Here is a 20,216-nt window from a genome sequence, read left to right on the forward strand (position 1 = left end):
TCCCCATTTCTAACTGACTGTGCAGCTGTCCATATACAGAATCTTTGCAGAAATAAGAAAAGGCAGGAGTTAGAGCAGATGCAATTATCTTGTTTTCAGTTTGAACACGGAGCCTTTGATCAATACCTCTTTAACGTGCTGTGAATCCACAGGTTTTCAGGATTCAAAGATGGTATGAAAGGCATTGCACTCTATTGTGAGTAAATATTGTATTATTACTTTTCAGGCTGCATTCTTTAAAAAGAAAAGATAAAAGCCGTGTAACACAAGCTGGGTTCCTTATAGTAGATGATTTTATTTTGACAGAAGTATCATCATTACTCTCAGTAAATTAATTTGCTATTCCATAAATTAAGCTCTACAGAAAAAATCAAGGTAACATGAAGCTTCCTTCCTCATTTACTTTCTTTACATGTTGCTCATACTGCGTGCACTAATCTAAAGCACAAAGCAAGCCTTGGTGGCCTAGAATCAGTACCTTTTGCACTGCATATTCCAGTAGCAATAGAGACTACCAACACTAAGATACTAATCATAGAATGGCTTAAGTTTGAATCGAAAGGAACCATGAAGATCATCCAGTTCCGATACCCTGCAGTGGGCAGGGCTGCCACCACCAGATCAGGCTGCCCAGGGCCCCATCCAACATGGCCCTGAATGCCTCCAGGCACAGGGCATCCACAGTTTCTCTGGGCAGCCTAAGCCAGTGCCACACCACCCTCTGGGTAAACAATTTCTGCCTAATAGCTAATGTAAATCTCTTTTAGTTTAAAACTGTTCCCTTTTGTCCTATCACTGTTAATCCATGTAAAAAATCAGTCTCTCTCCTGTTTGTAAGCTCTACTGAAGTACTCAAAGATCACAATGAGGTCTTCCTGGAGCCCTCTCCAAGCTAAAGTCCAGCTTCCTCAGCCTTTTTTCATAAAAGAAGTGCTCCAGCTCTCCGATCATCTCTGCGGCTCTTTCCTGGACCTTCTCCAACATCTCCACATCTTTCTTGTGCCATGGGCCCCAGGCTTGGGCACAGTACTCTGACACACGTGAAATGAGGAGAGGATCCAGAAAGTGTGGCTTCACCAAGAGCAGATAGTGCCTAACCTATCTGGTGGCCTCCTATAATGAAGTGATGGCACTGGTGGACAACGGAAGAGCACATGATGCCATCCACCTGGACTTGTGCAAGGCCTTCGACATGGCCCTGCACCACATTCTTTCTCTAAATTGAAGAGATACTGATTTGAAGGGTGGACAGTTCGGCGGAAAAAGAACTGACTGAATGATTGCACCCAAAGGGTTGTGATCAACAGACCCATGTCCAGGTAGACGCTGGTCACAAGTGGTGTCTGCCTGGGGTCCATCTTGGGACCAATGCTCTTCAACATCTTTATCAATGATAAGGAGTCTAGTACACTCTTAGCAACTTGGCTCATGACACTGAGCTGAGTGCTGCTCCTAATACTTCTTCAGAATCTAAATGTAATATTTCTAATTGACCAGAAACCAGGTGGCACAGCTGGTGGGAAACTGCTAAAATCTTAGTTCAAATTGTGGAGTTATTTATGTATGTGAGCTGCATACTGTGTTTTATTTTTTTTCAGATTTAAAATGTAAAAATGCATTTATAATGTCTGTAGAGTTCATAAATGATTACATGATAAGTGGCAAAAGAAGAACTGTAGAGGTTTTAAATGCAGCGTGCGAATATGCTATTTCTGAGAAAGTAGCCTTCAAAATCCTAGATTTCAGGGAGAGATGCCTCTGCCTTACTTATATATTCTTACTACACTCTCAGAAGTTAAAACACACATTGACTATTCTATAAACACTAAATTAACAAAAGCAAAACTTAAATGAAAACACTCCTTCAAGAAACACAGAAGGAGTGCTTTCGACAAATCTCCCAAATCCTGTGAGATTTAGCAGAACCACCTGAATTTTGTATAGCATTCCACAGCTCTTGGACCACAATCATCTTTGCAGGTACAGAACATAAAATAAACAACCACAATCCACTAGATTTGAATGATTTTCTCTCTTGGTCACATAGAAGTTATGAAAAAAAAGCAAAACAAAAATCAAAGAAAAGCAGAATTCAAGTAGGATACAAAATAAATAAGTTTTCCTGTAATGCTCACCCATAACTACTACTTCTAATTGAAATACCAGTGAAGATCAAATATTCAGTTCCTCTTTAACTTTGAGCCACAACTTGGAGTCGAAGCTTAGCTTTCCAATTTAAAACTTCAAGAAATTTATCCCTAGAACATTCATCACCAATGGACAAGGCACACATCTTTTTAAGAGAAAGGCATCTTTCACAACCAGAAATGTTCAGGAACTCCAAGGTAACCATAAGACAGATCATGGCTCAGTCACTGCAGGCTCTCAGCCTGCTCATGTGCCTATAACTGTGTAAGAGGAGGTCCCACCAAGCCTCTGTGGGGAAATAGCTCCTCTCCTACTTTGACAGCCTGGCCAAATCGAAAACACGGCTCACTGCATAATTGCTAATGCCAGGGGAAGGGAAGGAACAGGAACTTGCGGCCACAATGAGGGCTGAGATGGGTGGAAGTAGCTCTTTCAACAGCTGCCTCATTTCCTGTGGATTAGTTTGTGCCCACATATCAACATCCTTAGGATCACTCTATTATTGCTCTTAGCGAGGAAAAAAAACACCAAAAACCTAAATCTCCTACTCAGATGACAAATAAACAGTCTCATTAACTTTGAGGAACAAGGTCATATTTATTCTAAACAAGTAGATAAAATTCTAACCATGACTAAGGGAGCAAAAAATGACAACAATCCAATAAAATCTCATTATATGTATAGATGTTGTGCTGATTTCACAGTTTTGATTAACAGTCTGGTGATTATTTTTGCCCATTTTCCTGAAGCGATCCCAGTTTGATCCCAGTGTATACAAGCTACATGCCATAAGAGAGTCTTCAGATACTCTTACCATAAGTCATATTAGGGAAATCACAATACTGTTTACATAGAAAACGATTATAGTAACTATATAGGATAGTTTAAATGTTTTAACTCATGTGTAGTGAAAGCCTATTTCAATGAGTCTGTGTGATCGGCAGCTCCACTGAAATAAGCAGACCTCAGGAAATTTCACACTTGGTGAATCTGCTGTCTAATGACTACATGTCTTCCAAGCCAGAAGAGAAACTGACATTTTGCATTACCTAAAAACAGTCTAAATTCTTCATTGAATCAGCAGTTCTCTCGAGGCATGCAAGTATTAAGTCAACATAACAGGATATTTAGCTGAAATGCATTACGATGTACAGAGGAAGATCAAAGCCATTTTCAGCACATCACTCTCAGCTGTTGGTAGTGGAGACAGCAAAACAAATTCAGTAATAGATTTTTTTTTGTAAATGTTCTGCATAAATTGCTTCACTTCACTGTACAAATTCCTCTGACACTTAATTCAGCCTTAGAATCCTATCAAACTGAAAGCACAGCATATATAACCAATAATAGCCATGCAGAATTCCTTCAAAAGATTCCTAAAGTATAAAATAAGGTATACGATAGCATCAATTTTAAATCTCCTAACATCTCAAATACAACAAACTTAGAATAATCACTAATTATAGTACAAGTGACTATCTGAAATACTTTCAAAACGAACAGACAAAAAAAAAACCAACAAAAAAATGTAGCACACATATGCTCTCCTAAAAGCCTGATTTTGTAAGATATTAACACAAAAAATTTTAAACCTACAAGTGGGCCCACTGACTTAACAGGGATTACTCATGCTTTGCAGTTGCTTAAACATCCTGTGAAGCACGAATCTAAATTCAGATCTGATAAATTCAAAGTAACAGCAGCAAAAGTAACATCTCATTACACCTTTAAGACCATGCTGTTTTCCTTTAGCAAGCAATTTTACGTGCATACTTGTGCTGCAGGTCACAAAGAATATCTGCTGGAGCGAACCCGTGATTACAAAGTAGTTCCGCTATAGGGAAGCAAAAACTGGTTGTGCTATCATAGGTGAAATCAGCAAAATAAAGTGTATATGATTAACAACAAGCTTTTTTTTTTTTTTTTTTTTTTTAAGATTCATACATCCCATTGCTCCTACATGTCTCTTTCCATCAACTAATATTCCTTCCCCCTGTGGCGTTCAGCTTTCACATCGTGATTCGTTCTGTTCAAGGTCTGTCTTGTAACGCTATTCTGAAAACAAGATCTGACAACTCAAAAGTATAAATTAACAGCTGGACTGATAATCACCACCCTAATATATCCCTGTACTACTGAAAGCCTGATACACAGCACACGAAGTCTTCTCAGAAACCAGCTGGGCTCCGCAGGAAAACAGAGTTGGGAGATCAAATTGCATTTGGAGACACTTTGGTACAGTAGGTTACATCCCACTGAGAACGAATCTAAATAACCCAAGTGCACGTCATTGTTAAAAAGGCTTCTGAAAAAAGAAAGGCTTGAAAAATAGGGGAAAAATAAGAGATGCAGATCTGGAATTTAATAACAGGTACTCAGGTCAGTTGAGGAAAAAACCCTCGCAGTGTGCTTGAGGGGAGGCCATGTTCTCCAGCACTCCCACCAGAGGGGTCACAGAAACACAGCTTCACTAGAGACACTGCTGAAGGAGCTTGAGGTGTCTTCATGTCCTCTGGCACCCAGCACACTTCTGATACCCAGAGAAGAAGGTAAGAGCACAACTAGATAATGAAGATAAAGAGGTTTCAAAGACTGAGCCAGGAGATGTTCAAGCAGTGAAATATAATGAATAGTCTCTATTTGATAATGTGAGCTATTTACCTGCTGACACCGATGTTAGCGTGATAGATAAACGAGCTTTAAACTCAGGGCAAAGGTTTAATTTTGATACAGTGCTTAATAAAGGAAAAAAAAATCAGCTAAAGGAGGATGTAGCAACCTAAAACAATAATGAGAAAGAAAAATAAGGGGAGAGTCAATCAGAGGATACGATTCAAGGAAAGGGCGTACCATAGGTATGAAACCAACAAGATCACTGTGAAGCAGTTCAACTGATTATATGACAGCTAATTATAGCTTCTGGGTTACTTGGCTAATAAAGGAACGTTTATCCCCAGAGGTCTTCACACTTCCCTAAAACAAGCCCTTTAAATTAAGCATGCACAGATACGAATTTAATCTGCTTGTATACATGTGAACACCAGGCTGTTTTTAAAAAGTAAAATTCTCAAATCTCCAATAGAAACATCAAATTAAGATTTACATGAATTGAGCTTCTTTTTCATCTTTATGCTGAAAACACATTTTTTAATCTCCACTGGATGACAACAACAAATGTGTATGAGATCGCTGTACGATAATATGGTAAGAGATCCCAGAAGAAAATTAAGCTTTCTTTTATTTTTTTAAGAAATTTATCTTCATTCTCCCAAGTACTATGAACACTTCAGAATCCAGATTAAAAACTGCAAGCAATGGTTACATCTTCTAAATATCTTTAATTCATCTAGTGAACTCAGTTACATGCATGTATTTATAACTTTGCTTCCAAACTGAAATAAAATGAATCTTTAACATACCACAACTAAAGAATCTTTGAAGTGTATACTGTGAGAAATGATATAACGATAACGGATAATATGTTGCAAATACATATTTGCATATAAAATATATCCAGAAAATAAAATACTAAATTGCACAGTATTTCCACAGCAAAAAATCTATTACTTTTTTCAGCTGCTAGCCCAGAAATCTTGACATGGGAAATGAATCCCAGTCTGTACTCTTTCTTTCCTTGCTTTCATTCCTAGAACCTAGAATAAAGCCTCCTTGTCAAATCCCAGTGGCAGCTATAAAACTTGTTGCCTTCAGTGGCTTTACTAGGTATTTATAAATGACTGTGCTTTTGTAAGTAATTAAACCTTAATGTGTGATTCTATTTATAGACAGAAGAAAATGTATTGGAGAATTTTTAGTATTTATTTACAAAGTCCAAGCTCTTTAATAAAACTTCTAAATAATAAAACTGAAACAAGTTTTTACTACTTTACTTTTGTCTTTGAACAAAGACCCACTGTGCAAAAACTGAGCAACCCCAACTTGCCCACGTCTGGGCAGAACCTCTCAGGACATTCAGAACCTTCAATGTAAGTTTTCTCCTACAGGTATTCAGTGTAATGTTGAAATAAAATAAATATATACATATATACATATTTTTTAAAAAGGAAAAATATCTTAAATGTAAGACAACATTATTTTTATACCTGACTCTCATGGCACTTTATGTAAGTATAGTATTATATTTGTTATTTTGCCTTAGAAAGATCTACTATCTAACATAATGCAGTGTTTCACCATTGTAAAGGTCTTCAATTGCACAGTGTGCAGAATCACAGAATGGCCAGGGTTGGAAGGGACCTCAAGGATCATGAATCTCCAACCCCCCGCCACATGCAGGGCCACCAACCTCCACATTCAATACCAGACCAGGCTGCCCAGGGCCCCATCCAACCTGGCCTTGAACACCTCCAGGGACGGGGCATCCACAACCTCTCTGGGCAGCCTGTTCCAGCACCTCACCACTCTCTCTGTAAAGAACTTCCCCCTGACATCCAACCTCAATCTTCCCTCCTTCAACTTAATGCCATTTCTCCTTGTCCTGCTGTTATCTACCCTTTCAAAGAAGATATCTAGGCAGTGGAAAAGCCACCAGAAAGACTTCTAACAGCCTAGAACTTATATATTCATCATTTAAACACATCAAGAGCAGGATCCCTACATGAAGTGATAAAATCTCTGCAAAATATGACAGTAATAGCAATATTTTCATAATTTCTTCAATACATTTCTTTGGTTAGGTTGTGAACAACAAATAATGTTTGTGAAGTTTGAAAGTTTACCATACGTGGCCTGCATTTGTTAACAAAGTGCCTGTTTCAAAACAATGTTGTATTTCAGAATACGCTGTCAGATGAATTTTTTCTTAAAAGGAAAATCGCTTTTCATTTACTATAACAACAAACAGATACAGCTTGTATATAGAAATTGATATCAATTATTTTAACGGATTAATTTGAAATACAATAATCCTTGTTTCTAGACCCTAAGATGCTGTTGTGACCACTCTCAAGGCCTCAATGTTTTGCACTGCCCCTTAGAGAGGACTAAGGTCTACATCTGCTACAAATTCTACAGAATAATTTTACAGTTATCAGGCAGCCTAATTGTTCTCAGCTGAAGAATTGGGAGTAAAAGATCAACATCATAAAGAGTAGTTTAGTATCTTCAGTGTTCAATGGTTGCGATCTACACCTCCTAGTTGAAACAAACAGCATTCTTTGCTTTTATAACTTATCTTCACAATTTTACTTTCAATTGTTTTTGCAGTAAAACGATATGAATTTAGAAAATGAAGTGTACCTTTTGTTTTGATACAATTCTGGCACTACTGTTAGCCCATGACGAAACAAATAATGCGGATATAATCGGGTCTGATGTACGAACATTTTGTAACTATACAACAACCACTTTTAGGATACTAATTAATCAAACACTGACACGTCACAGACTCTGAAGCAATTTGACTCTGCATTTTCCATTTAACTTTGAATAGGCTCGTATCTGGAACTACAGATCTACTTACCTACCTGTTTTAGAAATAAATCCACGCCTAAGTTATGTAAGAGATAATCTCCAGTTTTATAAATTCACAAATACAACAAGGAAAAGGAACCACTATTTACTTATGGAAACCACAGGATACTGAAAAAGTGAGAGATGTTTGAAAGTGAAAAAAAGTGAAAGTGTTTGAAAACCAAAGCAATTACTTTAAATACAGCTTATAAAGAAATTCCAATCTTCTTTTAAATTAAAAGAAAACCAATATGCACACACTTTGAAGAACTTGAACCGGTCCCAAACACCTGCAGCGCTATTCATGCCTGTCCAGATAGACCTGTGCCATCAAAAACACTTCAAAAAATTTTAAGTTCCTAAAAATTTTTTTTTTTTTGCTTTAAATAGGAAATATAACAAAAGAAAAAAAAATACGAAACTAATCTTCTAGACAAAGAACAGGAAGAAAACTGTCACGTTCTCTGGTTTACATTTATAACAGGACCCTATCTGGAGATTAGAATAGCTCCAGATCTATTGTAGTTCAGGAAGTGATGTTAGAATTTAGGGGACACAGACCATTTAGGTCACAATATCTATTCATATGAACAAAAGAAAGCAAGAGAGGGAATGCAGAATACTTTCACATCCCATGCTCTCCTGGATTATTCTTATTTCATGTGGAATCATCATCCACGTAAAAGTATATCAGTTCTCTTTTTTCCCCACAAACTCATCCTGCTAATTCAACTTTTGTTCAAGTACAGCTGATTGCAATCACATTAGATGCACACATCAGTCTGACTGACCTTCTTTCCCTGTAGGCTATTTCTGAATTTTTAGTGAAGGTTACTTTTAAAATGCTGAAAATGATGCTTAACACACTCCATTCACATTACATTATAATGCTTTTTACAATGATAAAAAAGTGCTTGGAAATTTGCTAAAGAAAGTCTGAAGAGACTGAGTTTGTAAAAAAAATAATATATATATATACATTAGTAATAATAAGCACAGAAAATATTAATAGTCAATGAATTAGACTTCTTACCTTGTTCTTTTATCTGACGAATTTGCTTCACAGTTTCTTTCAAGATTGCACATTTGTCAGGTTTAAAGTTGAAGTTGTCAATATCATTAAAATTTGCAAAAATCAGCTCTGCAAGTTCTTCTATGTATTTATTCTCTTGCTCACGATTGCGTTTCTCAGTGCTTCTTTTAGGGCTGAGAGAGGAGCATAAAAATGTATTTAATGTCAGTTCAATTGCTTTCTGGTCAAAGATGATTTTAAATGGTTTGAAAGTAATCTAACAAAAACAGAAAGAACTGCCCTCTCTCACTACAAAACTAACACACACGTTACTCAAACAGAAGCAGCATTAAAAAAGACATTATTTATTTTTCCCTGTAGTCATGTTTTGTTTCAGAAGAGATTTGGGATATGAAGTTCAAAACAAAAGATTAACTGGGGCAGTGGTCACATTTGAACATTTACAAGTCTGCTTCTTCATGTTGCTAAGAATCCAAGGAATACCAAGCAGTGACAATATAAGAGGAAATAAAGCAGCTTAGAAAGTTAATTTAAACAACTCACACTCCCTGCATCTCTTTCTGAAATTACACAAGAAGATCATAAGAAAATATGATAAATGAACAAGCAGTTACAGTTTAAAAATTATTCCAGTGTTGTTAATGTAAATTTTATGAAACTGTGAAATATTTTTCAATTTCCTGATGATGTACAAGAGAGGCGGAAAAAAACCTCTTAGGTTGGTAAGATGAGTGACCGAAGACTCTCTCCAGTGATCAGCCAAAAAAAGTTTTCACATAGCTAACATATGATCACCCAAATTGCATTGTATTTTAGCATTACAATGGATCAGTAAAAACATAAAGAAATTTCAGGCCCCACCCTCCATCACAGAGTTACTGGATGACACAGAATTACTGAATCAGTATGGTACTGATCCCTCCTAGCTAGAATAGCAATTCTATCATTCTCAAAGGATTATGAAAAATAGGTGCTCATTTATCAACTTTTTCTAATTTGTTTTCTTTCAGTATCTTCAGACATAATTGGTCTAACCTGGGTCCAAGCTGATCAGGATCCTTGCGTTTTCTTGTCTCTGCCCTGGATGGGTCAGAGGTATTTTCTCCCATCCCACTCATCTTGAACACATATCAGCAACTGAAAAGAAGAAAACGCAGGGAAAGTGTTACGGTGGAAGTATCATGAGTTCCTCTGTTTGTGTTTCTAAGTTTCTTGTTCCATTCCCAACTCAAGTTTTTACTTTGCAAATCTATCACTTGAAATAAGAGTTTGAAAGGTACCAATAAAGATACCATGTTTATGATCCTACAAAAAGCTATGCAAAACTCATCCAGAATAAAATTTGTGGTGAGCAAGGAAAGCATTTTCATCTCTTCCACTGTCACCAATTCTGTAGGAGAAGATAAGTACATTTTGTGCCTGAGTTGCTGAATTTTCACGGCAATTTTGCAAGGTTGAGTGAGGAAATCCATAATGCCATACAACAAGAACAACAGAATTGAAATACATGAAATGAAACATGTATCACAGCTACACAAAAAGACAACACATACAGCTTTGGTTAAAAATCAAAACATGATGTTTGCACAACTGCATGTACAATATAGTAGAAACTGATCATCTGTCAACACTAGAGATCACTGAAGAACTGATAAATATTTTGCACAATTAATCTAACTCATAAGGAAAATAACCTGCCAATCTATCACGTGTTAAAACAACACAGGCTCATTACAAATTGTGCGATAAACAGCCCAGGGAAATCCTGCCCTGCTCCTGGCCCCTTTTGTCCCGCGTGCCTACAAACATGTGGAAGTTTACACATTTCTCAATAATTAGCAGTGTTCCAGAGATAGAAAACGCTGGAAGAAGAGCACAGGGAGATGATGTAGGTCATCAAAAAGACTGCGTAATGCAGAACCATTTGTCCAGCTCCATCCAGAACCATTCACCATTTGTCCAGTTGCTGCCAGATTTGCAAGTCTGATTGCAGAGCGACACTTCCAGACGTTTCAGAAAGCTTCTGTATTATTTGGGATGAGCAGAGAAATAACCATAAGGGCCATAACAGAGCAGGTGAGCATTTCTAGGAGGTGATTCATACCATGCTAAAAGGCATGCTGGAGGCATTCATCCATGATCACTTCATGCTGTCATGAAGTGGAAATTTTGGTCAGATATCAAAATCAGTGGGTTCACCACCTCCTCCAAGCCATCATTTCTGCCAGCTCCCTTTCCTGTGCTGTCCTTATCAGCCACACTGAACTTAATAAGTGAACTGATGTGGGTTGGAATTGCAGTATCCTCTTCTTCATTTCCTCTTTTCAGATGTTGGTATTAAAAGCGTTGGTTCATACTGTAAATCTTCGTTTTCCCAAGGTTCAGGCTGAATGAATGTAAGAGCACAAACAGTCTGAAGGCTGACATCTAGGCAGAGATACAGTCATAGTTGTAACTGTATACTGAAAAAGTTTCATCTATTAAGGAAAACAAAAACAAACAAAAAAAACCAGAACAGTTTTAGGAAAAATTGGCGCTGTTTTTCTTGAAACTAATTGGACTTCATGAAAAAAATAGATCAACACTGAACAGTACAACTCCCATCAGCCTTGTACACGGTTGGTACCAGGTCCTGTTACAAAAATATCTAGATCGTCTTTTTCTTTAAAATATCTATACGTACATAAGTATATATCCATGTATGCACATACCATCAATCTGTTGAGAACAACCTACTTCAAGGCCTTCTTGCTCTGGTTCTGCAGCAATGGAAGAACATGGCTTAGTGGACAATTATGGTGGTAGGCGGGTGGTTGGACTGGCTGATCTGAGATGTCTTTTCCAATCTCGTTGATTCTGTGATTCTATTTCCAGAGCAGACCTGAGCTCTCCAAGAGAAGACTTGCCATAACAAAGAGACAACCTGCATCTCATAGGGCATTCCCAGCACCACACTAAATCCCACTTTGCTGCAGAGAGCAAAGCATCCGCTGAAGCCTCCAATGCAACTTGTGACATACTCACTGCTCCTTGACAACCATGAATCTTATCTGATTTATAATCAGACGCCCATGTCAACCTTACTTATCTAAATGCAAAACTAGATATATACATTTGTCTGGTTGGTAAAAAGCTAAGCACTTCCTTGAAAATAGGCGTTTGAATGAGTATGCAACAGTAGAGAACCAAGGAAAAGGAAATATACTCTTAAGAGTGAGTGCCAAATTCTGTACCTGGACAGGGTGACCCTGGTTGTATGTACAGTCCGGGGGATGAAATACTGAAGAACAGCCCCATGGAAAGGGATCTGGGGGAGGTTCTTGTTGAAGCCGTGTTGAATCTGAGTCAGCAGTGTGCTCTGTCAGCCAGGAATGCCAACCATACCATCAGATGCAACAGGCCCAGCACTGCCACTGAGCGAGTGGAGGGGTTGTCCGGCTCTACACCGCGCTGTGCGGCTGCATCTCAAGCACTGGGGTGAGGAGTGGAGGGGCAGCGCTGAGCTCTGCTCTCTGGTGACAGCGACAGGACTCCAGGGAATAGCACAGAGCTGTGTCAGCGGAGGGGACTGGGCATTAGGAAAAGATTGGTCACATGTGAGTGTGATCGGGCACGGGACAGGCTCCCCAGAGCAGCGGTCACAGCACTGAGCTGCCAGAGTTCAAAGAGTGTTTGCTCAGTTATATAGTCTGATTTTTGAGTGGTGCTGTGTGGAGCCAGGAGTTGTACTCCTGATGATCATTGTGGGTCCCTTTCAACTCGCTATACTGTATGATTATATAAAGAAAATTGTGACAACAGTTACAGAAGTTGTGAGGAGCCCGCAGTCCCAGATCTCAGGATGGCCTCGCTTCGAAGACTAAATTTTTCGATCACCATTGTGAGAAAAAAAAAAAACCAAAAAACAGCAGCATGATGAAAGCTGTACATTCCAGAGATAATCTGATCTCCGAGCAAGTCTCAGATTGTGGTCTAAATTTCAGAAGAAAATTGGGTTGGGGAATTCCTTCATTTCTTGTGCTTCCCGAATATTACCTGAGAAATGCTGGGTGTTTTTATAAAGAAAAGCAAGCATGGAGGCTCACAAAAATCTGTCAAGCATTCCATCAAATTTAGGAGGCACACCTCCTTTCAGTCCCCTTCTGCCCCAGGGGAACAGGAACAGATATCCACAGTTATTCTATCTAATCTCTTCAGCTTCAAAAGGAGCTTATTTTTTGCTAGAATCCAACTTCTTCCAGTAGCTCCACCAGTATACAGCTAATTCTTCTTCCACCTATGACCATGCTGTTCTGTAGGAATTTCCTACCTCTCCAGTACCATCCTCTGGAGGACATGTTAAAATTAACGTCCCACCATAAACATCCAAACTTCTGTCTTTCTGTATTTAAAGCAAACAAAAGTGGTACCTTTATTACAAAATTAACATCTTCTTCCTATGTTAAATGCAGGCAGCAATTCCAAGCAGTTTTTAGTTAATTATTTTTATTAATTTCTTTTTTTCTTTTTTCAAATTATCTTTTTTTAAAATTTGCATTTACGGGCCAAAACATCTTTTTCTCAGCATCACTGTCAGTCTGTTCTTAGAATGAGTTACTTTTTCCTTTTTACTCATCATAAAGTTTTTCTGGAAATCTACCACCCACTACAAATGTCTTCTGCTCTCCTTACGTCTACACTAGAAATTGCATTCAATACCTCACACATCTCTATAAGCTCCACAGTTCCTGAATGTTAGGTGTCTGTGCTCCAGAGCAGAATGCAAAATCCCAAGCTAGGTGCCTTGAAAAGTGAAGAGCTAGATAGATGATACTAAAGCAATCTAAAAATAATCTCACAAGCCAAAATGAAAGTCACTTAGCACTATCCAGAATAGAGCATTAAAATCAAAAGGATGTGAACCCAAACATTTACTAGGAGTATAGATTCCTAGGGAGATCAGAATCTAGCTGGGGTAAATAAATTCCCACTGTTCTCTTGGGATTTAAAAGCCAAACTGCTGAATTGTCCTGAATTAGGACAAACGAGGAAGAATCACCTGTTATAAAACATGGATAAATCTGCAGCACTGTTCTTCCATAATGCTAAGTACCAACTGCAGCAGAGATGAAGATTCAGTTCCCTCTTTGCAGAGGGATTTCAAGCCTGTATTTTTTAATCATGCAGAACAGCCCCCTGAGGTGATAGGCTATCAGCTTGCTGGAGCTGAATATTTATGAAGGCAAATCAATTAATTAACTCTCAAAGTGCAGTAGGAATCTTTAAACGTATTCAACTCATAGGTGAGTAGTTTGTACATTGCTTTAAGAAGCAAGGGATTAAGGTTTGAGTCCCTTGAGCTGAGGAGGGCAGCCACCCCACCTTCCTTCTCAGCAATGACTCTAAAAGGTTGAGCAGAGCCAAAAAGGTGAGAATCTACCCCATTTCATCATTTGTTTTGAAACAAAAAACAAACAGAAAACAACCATAAAACAACAACAAAACACAGCTATTTAAGGTTGGTTTTTCTGTGTGTGAGCCAATTCATGTTCCAGATCTATGCACGCTACCCGATGCAGACCTCTGGGCAGTACAGCCGCCTCAGTAACTTCAATGTAGCAAAAGCAAGAAACTAAGGCCCCATTTTTTTCAGAAAAGAATATTTCTTTGGACATTTAGAACTACAGGAGCAGACATCTAGGAATTTTTCAAGTGAAAACAGTAAAAATCTAACGACTTTAGAATGTAAGGATCTAAACAAAAACAAACATTTGCGGGTCAAGATCAGCTAAACTGCTTGTAGCGGTTTTGAGGTGCTGCCCTCTCAATTAATTTACACATCCTTGAACTTTCTCGGTTCTTCAGTATTAGCAATAAACCCCTAACTGTACTAATTTAGATATTAACAGGACGATACAGGAACTTTTAAGATTCTTCTAACCAATCGCCCTGAAACACACAGAATAACTTTCTCAGACTACAAAATGCAGCTTCCAAACTGGAGGACTAAATTTTCCTAGGAAAGATGAAAATTCAAAACTGAAGCCACGGAGAAGCTGCACAATGACAAGTTAGAGGCTCAAAGTTTTACTTAATAAACTTCCCCTATAGGCAACTACTTTAGATTAGAAAGCAGCATTGATCTTGCTTATCTTTTTAGACATCTTTGCAGGAATTTCCAGAAAGAAAGATAAAGAAATAGAACAGTTCCATTCATTTAGTGCTTCAGACGAAACTGAAATGAAATACCAGCTCTATCATACGTCTTCTGAAACAATCTGCAGCAAAAATCAAGAAAAAGTGGGTAATGATTATTTAGCTTGGTATTTACTAGAAAAAGAATTAAGTCAAACTGGGAATTAGTAAGAACAAAAACAGAAGTAATCACTGAATAGACGACAGAGAGAAGGACAAATACTTCTGTTAACGAAAAAAAAGATTACAAGATGGCATGTCAGGCAATGAATTAAAATAATGTTTATTTCAAAGAAACTGTTATACAAAGGGGAGTTAAAATGAATGTCTTGTAGAATTAACTGTCATGCAAGATCAGGCGCTCTTCTTTTATGGTACAAAATGTTTGCAAGTTGAACTGCACTCCAAAATACAGACTTACTATCTCACTGTGGAATAAATATCTGGCCTTCACTGGCAGTAGCATATTTTTCAACTACATATATAAATAGCTGAAAATGTATTTGAAATATATATTTTTTCCATTTGTGCTATAGAAAACCCTTGCAACAATACTCAAGAGATCAACTTCTAATGTTGACTCAGATACCACTCAAATTTCAATTCCACTGGGCATCAGTGAGGAACAACAGGGCAACGGAAAGATAAATACATTCACTGCACCATTTTTATACAAGGAAGTAGATAATTAGAGAAACAGCATTATTATTACTAAAAATACCTAAGAACTAAATCTAGGCTCAAACAGATGTCCTGTTTGGGACACTTCTGATAAGTAACTGCTTACATTAAATTTATGTTTTAAAAAATATATACTAATTAAAAATATTTTCAAGGTGTATTTTTACCACTCTCTTTTATATCACTGCTGCAGGACTAAGCATTCAAAATAGTGGTACATTTCAGTCTAATCTTTCCAATTGTTAAATGTAAATCACAACACAGAAAATTAATTGAATAATCTCTTGGACAGCGTACATTATCAGTGACAGTCATTGAGACCTATTCAGTTACCACCAGATGTTGGGAGATTGAAAAGAGAGCCAGAAAGAGGTTTCAATTCATATTTTTCTTGTTATCAGAAACAAAACAAGAGTTTCTGCTCTCATTGTGACAGCACATCCGCCTTCACATCCTCTACTGGCAACTGCTCTAAGTTAGAATACACAGAAAGACTTTTCAACATGATTATGAAGCAATAGTAAACATGGTACTTTACAAAAGAATAGTCTTAATAAATGCCATCAAGGAGCATGATATATAGAGTAAACCTTCAAGCACAGGTCCTCAGCATCAATGAATCCAGTTAATCATCCAGAGTTAACGTAGAAGAAGACTGTGTGCATTTTCATCTCTTATCAGTTCAGGCCATCTTCCAAACAAGGCCTGTTAAACTGACAGATTTATTATAAGCCCAACAAATACAGTTAAAGAATGAATGAGGATTACACCTTCAAAGCCGTTATTTCAGTCTGAAAAGTAGCAAACAAAAGGTAACGTACCATAGAGCGGGCAAGCAGGTAGCAGTACCATAATGCTACCCTTCCAGCATCCATACAGTTAGTGCAGACACAATTGCTACATGTAGAAGCAATTTATTCAAGTTACTGTTTTGGTGAGTAGTAAGCAGCAAAGAAATACTCGGCTTCCTGGCCAAAGAAATTACAGCTCAATGAAAATTTTGGCTAAAATTTTCTCTTACTGCCCAATTTACCAATATAAACAGCTCATATTTCTGTGGTTAATTATAAACTGAAACATATGTCCATTATATTATTTTTTTCTTCTAAGTTCTCATGATTAGAAACTTTCAGTCTCAGTTTCATTATTACTGATGCTCCCTGTGTATCACTAATTTTGGTAGAAGCCACAGCAAAGTTGGAAGTCACATGCAACTCGTGATTCTTCACATTTTTTCTTGCTTATACACTCTTTTTCATTCAGTGCATTCCTCAATCTGAAAATATTTAACACTGGTATACGCTGTAATTTTCAGCTCCTTTGAAGAAGGCAATAATGGTAAGCACTTGCTAGCAACTTTCCCAGGCCTGAAAAGGAAGTCACTGTCAAGCATAGGATAAGACCCTGGACTAGAGTCTGTGGGCCACTGTAGCCTAAGGACAACCTTTTATTTGTGAGCAGCAGCAATCCACGAGGGTGCTTTGAAATATGCTTTGATCCCCAGCATTTGCCACTGAGCAAGTATAAAATCGCCACCAGCCGAGGCAGCCCGCCTGTGCCTGCACAGCTCCGCACGTGGCTGGGGATGCCTGGACTCCTTGGGAACTGACTGTCCCTTGCACTGCTGTTCTGATAAATTCAGAGACACGTGGCTTTGGAAATGAGTGAAAAAACAGAGATGAAAATCAAGGGAAATAAGAGGAGGGAAAAAAAAAAAAGATTGCATTGTCTACTAAAGTTAAATTAAGGCAAGACATCCTCCACTAAAAAGTTCAACAGGGAAAACAGGCTAGACAGATTAAAACATACTGAACCACTGTTCTTCATACACACCTTGGTATAAGCAAGCAACATGTTCTACAGTCATCTTCTTACACTCATCCATAATCACTCAGCACATAGAACTGGGACATATCCCAAGAGAAACAAGTCCATTCTGCCAAAATAAGTAAGATGGCCAGGACCTAAGTTGGCAAGGTTGACCTCATATTGAAAATCCCAAGTAATTTATCCAGCTGTACGTCCTTTTGCTTTCCTGAAACCCAGTCCCTACTTTCACTGTAGATGAAACTGCCTACAATCATCACTCTACAACAGTCACACAGGACAAAGTGAAAACAGAAGAGTTTCTGTGACAAAGGTAGCAGTAGTAACTTGAAAAACTGAATGGTTATCCTTAAAGGGCTTGTATTAAAACCTGATCTGCACCCGTGGTTAATCTGGCTGTAGCTTTTTCTATCTGAAAAGAGTACTTATCACTTCAAAGATACAAATTCATTTGAAAGGCTAGTAGTGGCAACATTAAAATGAGATTTACGGTAATATTTACTGAATGCTGCTTCATGCTTCAACTAGAACATAATTTATTAGAAAACCAATGTATAAGAACAGAACTGAGAGAACTGGCTCTGACACTTACCACTTGTATTTCTGCTCAGTCTACAAAAAGGCATAACAGACTATAAACAAATGTTTAAGTGGAAGGCTCCTTCCTCAACAATATTTTTTCTCTTACTTCTGTGTAATAGCTTTAGAGTGGTGTACTAGTGACAAGAAGGCATATTCCATTTGCAGACTGAAAGCCAATAATGTTCATGAATTTTTTAGCTAAAAGACACGTCAAGAAGCCACTTCAAAGACCATCTAATAAACACATTAGGCTTCAAATGGGCAGCAGCAGCTCTTTAACACATGCTCTAACAATCAAATAAATGGTTAACATTAATGTTCAGTGTTATAGGCTGGTATTTGCTAGGACTTTCTTTAAAATAAACCTAAATCTGAAATATTAACACATTGGGTTGTTTTTTTTGTTTTTTCTTTCCCTCAGATAATCAAAAACCACAGCTTTCTGAAATCTGCAGTTCTACTTCAGACCTCACCAAAACCTGACAGCAGCAATGCAAGATGGCTCCTATCTTCTTAATTCCCATAGGTGAGGTCTCTTAATACAGCCAGTCACTGAGCTCCTTACAGATTAGCCTACATCAGCCACCTCTAATACGCTCAGGAACAGCAAGACTGAGATCTACTAAAACAACACAGTAAAATACCATTGGAAGAAATTACCCTTTACCTAACATACAAAAGTTTTGCTCCATTTCTACTTTCAAAAAGTTTTCTTTTTTTTTTTTTTTTTTGACCAGTACTACCAGATGTGGTGCTATGGAAAAAAAACTATTCAAGATTCTGCATCATAACTTCAAGTTTGAGATTTTACTCCTCTCTCATTATCAAGAACTATTTCTGATTCTTGATCCTCGATCGTAAAAGAAAAGTAGCTAGAACCCATGGTAGTTTCCATTTAAAACATCACATCAAAAAAAAAACAAGAAAACTCCCAGGGCCAAAACATTACTTGTAACATACATCAGCTGCTCTTCCATTGTTTTGTTTGTAAATAAGGAAAGCAAAGGTAAATAAGGATAATAAAAACCAAAACATCAAATAAAAAAGTCTAAATCTTTATAAAATCATTTAATCTTCTAGGTTGCATTTGATACTTATTAAAAAACGGCTGCAAAAAAAAAAGTATTACGACTGCAAGAACATTCACTGAAAAAGGGACAAAATTATTACATGGGACAATTGGTTAAATATTTTTTTTTCCTTATACTTCACACCTATTCATAATTTTACTTAACCAACTATTTTGGAAATGCAGTATTTGAAATCTACTGCAGTTTGAATCTTTGTGAATACCACAGCTGATAAATTAAGCAAACCTAACATCACAGAAAATGTCACAGGAAACCTTGTGTTTAAATTGCCTTCATTCCAACTTGAAGGCACTATTGCAGCAGTTAGTCAAGCTTGTTTAGACTCCTACTGAATCCTTTCTGCCAACATCAGTTTCAAAACTTATCTGTCCACCTAAATATCCATGCCAACATTCCCCCCAAAAAACAATCAAGCAGCAAAGGGGGGAAAAAACGGACAGAAAAAGATTGAACCTATGGCTCTGTCACAAATTTAAGCCTCTGTGTGAAAATTCAAACCCAGGTACATTTTTGCTGTCTCACAGATACTACTGATGTGCACGCACGCATTACTTACGCTACCAGCAGCTTATACAGTTAGGTGTGATTTTCATGATGCCTATCTTAATGGCGAGAAAAACTCGATCGCAATAGACAAAGGCATTTATACATCTCCATGTCACATGGATGCCTATATTAGGATTTAACTCAAGATATCTGTCAAACAGCAGCCTGTTTACTTTAGATAAGTACATTCCATTAATAAACAGCTCAAAAAACTGTGTTCTGTAAAGGTAGAAAGTGAAAAGCAGAAGCAGAGACAGAAACGTTTCTGTATCAGTTGTACAGGATATTATATAAAATTATCCATCCCATTATATTGAAATCTGAGTTCTATCACTTATCAACCTCGAATTCAGTGACTTCACACAGTAGTCCTCCCAGTCACTGGGATCAAGCTTAGCATCTCTGCATGGCTACATCACTCAAGAGCTGCCAGTCAGATACATATAACACAAGCTTGCTGGAGCTTCACCAAGAGATGCTTCCTCTGCAGCCCACCATTCACAGCTTTAATCTGGTCATCAAAATCATGTTCCTGCAGTTAATTCTTTACTGAAAACATATAATCTTGCTGAAATTTTCACTGCAGTTTAAAAATCCATATCTATGCATAACCTCTCGCGCCTAATCAAAAATTAAATTCATGGTTCTGATTTGCACTTAGC

The 20,216-nt window shown here is 37.6% G+C and overlaps 1 protein-coding gene across 8 annotated transcripts in view; it reads right to left on the reverse strand.

The window, feature by feature from the left end:
* The window catches only part of NCOA2 (nuclear receptor coactivator 2), a 188,921-nt gene that overhangs the window by 68,693 nt on the left and 100,012 nt on the right, over nt 1-20,216 (reverse strand). For all 8 annotated transcript variants that reach the window (XM_052704875.1, XM_052704873.1, XM_052704874.1 and 5 more), the window contains 2 exons: nt 9,689-9,790; nt 8,654-8,826 (listed from right to left, as the gene is read on the reverse strand). In XM_052704875.1, coding sequence (XP_052560835.1) covers nt 8,654-8,826; nt 9,689-9,771 — 256 coding nt within the window. In that variant the 5' untranslated portion in view covers nt 9,772-9,790. The remainder of the gene's footprint in view (nt 1-8,653; nt 8,827-9,688; nt 9,791-20,216) is intronic.

The sequence above is a fragment of the Tympanuchus pallidicinctus genome, unplaced genomic scaffold (genome assembly GCF_026119805.1).
Source record: "Tympanuchus pallidicinctus isolate F22 unplaced genomic scaffold, pur_lepc_1.0 scaffold5, whole genome shotgun sequence".
NCBI lineage: Eukaryota > Metazoa > Chordata > Aves > Galliformes > Phasianidae > Tympanuchus > Tympanuchus pallidicinctus.